At 46.7% G+C, this 7959-nt stretch overlaps 1 protein-coding gene across 1 annotated transcript; it reads right to left on the bottom strand.

Annotated features, from left to right (window-relative positions):
* Nucleotides 1–5001: 5001 nt before the first annotated feature.
* On the bottom strand, nucleotides 5002–7444 carry LOC148143861 (uncharacterized). Its single transcript, XM_087974517.1, has one exon. It carries the CDS (start codon nucleotides 7158–7160, stop codon nucleotides 6246–6248), a length of 915 nt encoding a protein of 304 aa, XP_087830643.1. The 5' UTR covers nucleotides 7161–7444; the 3' UTR covers nucleotides 5002–6245.
* Between the last annotated feature and the right edge of the window lie 515 nt (nucleotides 7445–7959).

Below are 7959 nucleotides of genomic sequence, written 5' to 3'. Positions count from 1 at the left end.
AATGCAATGGCAGTGCAGAGAATTTCAGAAATGCGCAATAAATATTCACAGTGTACCCCTTATTCAACTCATTCAAGAATTTCAAATTGTGTTTGAGGCAATTCGATGGCAAATGGCAACATTTTTTTGTTAATACACTCACCATAAATTGTGAATATGATTTTGATAAAAATAATCTATGTTTAATCCCAAATGGAGCAATTAAGTGCAAAGTTACTTTCAACCATTTAATAAAACACTGCAAATTTTATTTCATATGAAAATACAATCCTTTTATAAAATCTTTACAAAGGAAATATATTAAACAAAATAGCTTTCCTGGGTGTCAATATTTACAACAGTTATGCAGCTATTATTTGGCAATCGACCAACTAATTGAAATAATTTCAGAATAAATTAGCTGTTTCATTATTATACATTGAGATATTTTAATTAAAATGTCACGAAGGAAATCTTTAACACAAAGCAAAGTTAGATAAAATACAAAAGTATCTTGCAGAATTCACTTCAAATCATATCTGTTGAATCACAAAAAGATGATGCTCAATGTACCAAATGATGGACAATCACTGGTAATGATGGAAAAACATTGTAAAGAATGTATATATCTCAATTATATCTTAAATGAATATTTACTCTGCCTTGGACAACAACAACTGAAAGTTTTTTTGACAAATTGAAAACTACAATAACAAAGCTTTGGAAAATCCACCACTGAACCAAATCTTGCATAAAAGTGTTTTGCAGGAAATCCTTTAAAGATTTCAGGCTTCTCCAACTTTAATTAGCTGAAGAAGAAAAAAATGCATCTGGTTGGAGACATGAATAGAAAAGAATCAGAGGGCTATGCACCAAATGCTGGCAAATGGGTCACTAGATTAATTTAGGATATTTGGTTGTCTGGACTGAAGGGTTTGCTTCTGTGCTCTACAACTCTATGACTCTATTTCTACATAGTCAGAATCAATTTCACAAAACGGATTAGGCCATTCATCCTTTACAGCCTGTCTTGGGCTGTGGCCTAACTACGCATGTTTCAATGCAAGTTTCAGAAAGATTTCAGCACCTCTTTTCAAAAAGTGAACATGCTTTCAAACTTTAACAATGATTCTGAATATATCAATGTAACTATTCTCAATGTTAAAGATCAGCCATTTCAGAATGTCATTAAAACGTAGAGCTTTTCTAACAATAGGTGTGAATTCTGTGTCCCAATATCGAGTCAGACTGACATTGTTGTTCGAAAACCTCTGCATTTAAATGACATTCTTGAAGGTACTTTGAAACAAGTTCTGGGATTAACGTACCAAAGAACAGAAGCCCATTCTAAAATATGAAAGATTTAATCTAAAATTGTTTAGTGAAGGACATCTCCATGACCGTGGACTCCTTTGGCTATAAATTCTGTGATCATGATCTTCCTGTCCACGACCAGCTGATGAAAGAGCAGCACTCTGAAATGGAGTGATCAGTAACAATGTCTCATTTGGATCACCCAAGGTTAGAAATGGAAGCATATCTCTTCAAGGTTACAGTTTGATTTGCCCTTTCAACATTCTTGAAATTTAAGGTGTTCCATTGTCGGGTTCAATTCTGATCCATTAAAATCAGTATCCAGTCTCATCGGAGTGCAGAACCAACTCAACTGACGGAACAAACAAAACAACTTTTCGGTTTGCTTTTTAGATGTGACATCTTCTCTCCGTCCCTCTCTGGTGACCCAACAGGACTACCAGAGCTGGAAGTACCATTCTCGAAATACGATTGCTAACCTACAGTTTTCTTTTAAGGATTTAAAAGCTGCCAGCCTGATCTCGCGCAAAGCACAAAAACAGACTGTTCACCCGTGCCTGAGCAGAGGAGAAATTTCAGGAGGAACAGATCACAAAATAACAACTGTTACCAGTCCCACAACACGTGTTTCCTTGGACAAAGTTAAAAATCTCACAACACCAGGTTATTACCCAACAGATTTATTTGGAAACACTAACGTTTGGAGCACCGCTCTTTTATCAGGTTGGTTGTGGAGAATGAGATCATGATCATGGCATTTATAGCCAAAGGAATCCAGTGTCATGGAGATGTGATATATTAAACAATTTTAGATTAAATCTTTCATCTTTTAGAATGGGTTTCTGCTCTTTGGCATGTTAATTCCCGAACTTGTTTTTAATTACCTTCTCAAGAAAGTCATTCAAATGCACAGCTTTTCTAACAATAGGTGTGAATTCTGTCTGGGTCCCAGTGTTGAGTCAGACGGACATTTTTCTTAGAAATGTTGTGCATTTAAATTACATTCTTGAGAAGGTAGTTTTTAGATTAGGGTGTAGTTTAGGCTGGATTGGCCATGCTAAATTACCCTTATTGTTCAGGATATGCAAGGTAGGGTGGATTAGCTATGAGAAATATGAAGTAAGGGGGTGGGTCTGGGTGGCAATGGTGCTAAATGCCTTCTTAACCATCCAGTCTACCAGTTCTTTGCAGGTTGCATAACTATGTATCTGAACCCTCCCAGGTCTCTGTTTTAAAGTCCTGTCTTTCCTCATTTTAGTAAAATGCAATCCCTTGCTTTTATTCATACCTCTCTCATATACGCACACCCTAACATGCTCACAGGATCAGTCCTCAGCAGAGGCCTCACCTTCATTCCTCTACGCTCTCAGATTAATGAGTTCAACACACGGCGTGACATCGAACAATTCTTCCGCCGCCTTCGCCTCCGCGCCTACTTCTTTAACCAAGACACTCGCCCACCCTCTGACAACCCCTTCTCACGCCTCCAACACACCCCATCCACCTGGACACCCCGTGCTGGCCTCCTACCTGTCCTCGACCTCTTCATAGCCAACTGCCGCCGCGATATTAACCGCCACCTGAACTCCCCCAGCCCTCTCACCCACTCCAACCTCTCACCCTCGGAACGCGCAGCCCTCCACTCCCTCCGTTGCAACACCAACCTGACTGTCAAACCAGCAGACAAGTGAGGCACGGTAGTAGTTTGGCGCACCGACCTTTACACCGCTGAGGCCGAATACCAGCTCGCAGATACCTCCTCCTACTGCCCCCTAGACCATGACCCCACCCCCCACCACCAAACCATCATCTCCCAGACCATCCATAGCCTCATCACCTCGGGGGATCTCCCATCCACTGCCTCCAACTTCAGAGTCCCACAACCCCGCACCGCCCGCTTCGACCTCCTGCCCAAAATCCACAAACCTGACTGCCCTGGCCGACCCATTGTCTCCGCCTGCTCCTGCCCCACCGAACTCATCTCCGCATACCTTGACACGGTCCAGTCCCCCTTAGTCCAAGAACTCCCCACCTACGTTCGGGACACCACCCATGCCCTCCACCTCCTCCATGATTTTCGCTTCCCCGGTCCCCAACGCCTTATCTTCACCATGGACATCCAGTCCCTGTACACCTCCATCCCCCTTCACGAAGGATTCAAAGCCCTCCGCTTCTTCCTTTCCCGCCGTCCCAACCAGTACCCTTCCACTGACACCCTCCTTCGACTGACTGAACTGGTCCTCACCCTGAACAACTTCTCTTTCCAATCCTCCCACTTCCTCCAAACAAAAGGAGTAGCCATGGGCACCTGCATGGGCCCCAGCTATGCCTGCCTCTTCGTAGGATATGTGGAACAGTCCATCTTCCGCAACTACACTGGCCCCACCCCCCCACCTTTTCCTCCGCTACATCGATGACTGTATCGGCGCCGCCTCGTGCTCCCACGAGGAGGTTTAACAGTTCATCCATTTCACCAACACCTTCCACCCCGACCTCAAATTCACCTGGACAGTCTCAGATTCCTCCCTCCCCTTCCTCGACCTTTCTATTTCTATCTCAGGCGACCGAATCAACACGGACATCTACTACAAACCGACCGACTCCCACAGCTACCTAGACTACACCTCCTCCCACCCTGCCCCCTGTAAAACACCATCCCATTCTCCCAATTCCTTTGTCTCCGCCGCATCTGCTCCCAGGAGGACCAGTTCCAAAAACGTACAACCCAGATGGCCTCCTTCTTCAAGGACCGCAATTTCCCCCCAGACGTGGTCGACGATGCCCTCCACCGCATCTCTTCTACTTCCCGCTCCTCCGCCCTTGAGCCCTGTCCCTCCAACCGCCACCAGGACAGAACCCCACTGGTCCTCACCTACCACCCTACCAGTCTCCTTGTACAGCGCATCATCCGCCGTCATTTCCGCCACCTCCAAACGGACCCCACCACCAAGAATATATTTCCCTCCCCTCCCCTATCAGCATTCCGTAAAAACCACTCCCTCTGTGACTCCCTCGTCAGATCCACACCCCCCACCAACCCAACCTCCACTCCCGGCACCTTCCCCTGCAACCGCAGGAGGTGCAAGACTTGCACCCACACCTCCCCCCTCACCTCCCTCCAAGGCCGCAATGGAAACTTCCATATCCGCCACAGATTCACCTGCACCTCCACACACATCATCTATTGCATCCTCTGCACTCGATGTGGCCTCCTCTATATTGGGGAGACAGGCCGCCTACTTGCGGAGCATTTCAGAGAACACCCGGACCAACCAACCCAACCACACTGTGGCTCAACACTTCAACTCCCCCTCCCACTCCACCAAGGATATGCAGGTCTTTGGACTCCTCCATCGCCAGACCACAACAACACGACGGTTGGAGGAAGAGCGCCTCATCTTCCGCCTAGGAACCCTCCAACCACAAGGGATGAACTCGGATTTCACCAGTTTCCTCATTTCCCCTCCCCCCACCTTGTCTCAGTCAAATCCATCGAACTCAGCACCGCCTTCCTAACCGGTAATCTTCTTCCTGACCTCTCCGCCTCCACCCCAGTCTAACCTATCACCCTCACCTTGACCTCTTTCCACCTATCGCATTTCCGACGCCCCTTCCCCAAGTTCCTCCTCCCTACCTTTTATCTTAGCCTGCTGGACAAACTTTCCTCATTCCTGAAGGGCTTATGCCCGAAACGTCAATTCTCCTGTTCCCTGGATGCTGCCTGACCTGCTGCGCTTTTCCAGCAACACATTTTCAGCTCTAACATGCTCACACACTCACAGACTTATACTCCATCGCACACACTCTTACATGCACACACACACAACTCTATGGAGTAAATTTGTATTGACAGAATTATATTTGCAGATACTTTCGATTTTGCTCACAAAGCTCACAATCTACAGGCAGTCAATCCATATAATATTTTATATATTCCTACTTTAAAAACAGAACTAGTCTGATTCAAGATTGGGATACTGACAGACTCGAACCTCACAACTTTAATGTATTGTGTGAGCTGGGATGTCACTTTTTAAAAAATATATAACACCATAAGTCATCTCAAGAACAGGACTTAGATGTTGTTCTTGGATTTATATCTTAATGAACCGAAACCTGCAACCCATTCTAAAAGGCATCAGTTGCATGACACTATGAATTTTGCTATAAGATTTGTGTCTTATGATCCTGCTCCACAGCTACCTGTGGAAGGACAGGCGCTCCGAAAGCTCGTGCTTCTGAATAAATCTGTTGGACTATAACCTCGTCTTGTGTGATTTTTAACTTTATCCACCCCAGTCCAATACTGGCACCGCCACATCGTTTCTAGTGAACACAGCCCATACCTCCCAGTGCTGCCAGTAAACTTTACAATGCCAATGAAACAACACTACCTGCACTCCTGAAAAATTTACAATTTCTAATGATACTAGCTACCCATTCACTGCTCCACCCGATACACAACATTGAAAACTTAGTGCAGGAGGCTGAAAGAAATGAACAGCTTTAAATCAAAAAACCTCTTGGAGCTCAAAGCTTTCAATGAGAGTCTGAGCCCGCGGTAAGTTCAGGTAATCTTCATTGTGACCCAACTTTGTTAAAGCTTCAGATCCCCCCAGCAAAAAGGTGTAGAAAAAGTAGGTGCTTTTTAAACAGCTCAAGGTCAAAGCGCGCATACTTCTCACACCCGCTATCCTACCTCACTTTCTTTACTGTTGGTCATCACCAAGTTGTCCTTTGTAATTGGATCCTTGGTACAGCCATAACCTGGAGGAAGTATTGCCTCACTCAGCAATTTCACCCCACCCTAAAAACGGTTTCATCATCAGATTCTGAACTCCAGATTTCTGACCGAATTCCAATTCCGTGATCTGCCGCGGCTGGATTCAAACTCAGGAGTCCCCGGAACTGGTTGACAGTCCAGTCCCTAATGGCACTCGGTTGTTGCTCCTTCAATCACCCTGCGATGGCACATGAACTCGTTGGTGCCTCCGCAGGTGGGAGGAGCGGATGAAGGCCTTCCCACACTCTGTGCAGCCGAAGGGCTTCTCCCCAGTGTGGATCCAGTGGTGGGTCTGGAGATTGGAGGAATCGCTGAACCCCTTCCTGCACTCAGGGCAGCTGAAGGGCCACTCCCCTGTGTGAACCCTCTGGTGTCTCAGCAGGATGGAGGAATTGCTGAAGGCCTTCCCGCACTCTGTGCAGGGGAATGGCCTCTCCCCCATATGGATCCGCCGGTGGGTCAGCAGAGTGGTGGAACTGCTGAAGGCCTTCCTGCACTCGGGGCAGCTGAAGGGCTTCTCCCCAGTGTGGAGACGCTGGTGCTTCCACAAGTTGCTCACCTGACTAAATCTCTTCCCGCACTTGGGGCAGGTGAACGGCCTCTCCCCCGTGTGGACCCGCTGGTGAGTCAGCAGGTGGGAAGAATTGGTGAAGGCCTTCCCACACTCGGGGCAGCTGTAGGGCCTTTCCCCCGTGTGGACCCGCCAGTGGGTCAGCAGGTCAGAGGAATGTCTGAATGCCTTCTTGCACTCAGAGCAAGAAAACGGCCTCTCACCAGTGTGGAGTCGCCTGTGTATCTGGAGGTTGAAGGAATTGCTGAAGGCTTTCCCGCACTCGGGACACGGGAACGGCCTCTCCCCTGTGTGGACCCACTGGTGAGTCCGCAGGGCAGAGGCCTGGATAAAGCTCTTCCCACACTCAGGGCAGCTGAAGGGCCTCTCTCTGGTGTGACTGCGCCGATGAGTTTCCAGGGCAGATGGGACATAGAAGCCTTTCCCGCAGTCACCACACTTCCATGGTTTCTCCACAGGGCGGGATTCCTCAGGTTTTTCCATGGCCGAAGCTTCAGCCGCACACAAACGCATGTAGAGCCCCTTCACACCATGATTTCCTCTTAACAGGCGGTATAGCTGTTACACGCTCCACACTCAGTGCACTGCAACAGTAGGTCTCTCATCCAGTCCCACTGATACTGGAAATGTACTCGAACAGGAACCAAAAAGCTTTGCTCCTTCTCACAGAATCGCAGTCAAAAATCGTTGTTGTCCTGATGGATTGAGTGACCGTCAGACATTGACACCAAAGTGAGGACTGCTGACTCTGGAGAGTCACTGTCAAAAAGCACGGCACTTGAAAATTCACAGCACATCAAGTAGCATCCAAGGAGCAGGAGAGTTGATGTTACAGTTGATTTTGAAACTTCTGTCTTCAGGTCTTCAAACGCTGTAAAAAGAGAATATAAAAGTCATCACTGTCAGTCCAGGGTAGAAATTCAGAACAAGCAATTCTGCTTTCTGGAGAACATTCTTTTCTTTTATTATTCCACAAAATTGAAAGCACCATCCCATTCTCTCTCTCCCCTTCTGTTCTCACTCCACTTTAACTAATTCTCCTGAAGGTGCTGATTCAGGATCTTACAGGAGCAGAAAAGCAAAAACGTCAAGACTTATCTCTCTGAAACTCCACCTGAAAGTTAATATCTTTCACGTCATTGGCATAATGCTGAGAGTGAGCAGGTCTGATTTGGAAAGCAAAATAAAGTGTGCCAATTCAGGATGAACCTGCAATGCAGCTTCTTGAGGAACAACCTCAAGAAATGGTTAATGTCCCCAGGAAGGGGAGCATAATGAGACATCAAGGTATTAACACCGACACCAAAGATAG

This window comes from Chiloscyllium plagiosum, unplaced genomic scaffold, assembly GCF_037043375.1.
Source record: "Chiloscyllium plagiosum isolate Xiang-an unplaced genomic scaffold, Cpla_swu_hap1 HiC_scaffold_27, whole genome shotgun sequence".
In the NCBI taxonomy this organism is placed as follows: domain Eukaryota; kingdom Metazoa; phylum Chordata; class Chondrichthyes; order Orectolobiformes; family Hemiscylliidae; genus Chiloscyllium; species Chiloscyllium plagiosum.
This window is presented reverse-complemented; position numbering and strand designations above follow the sequence as displayed.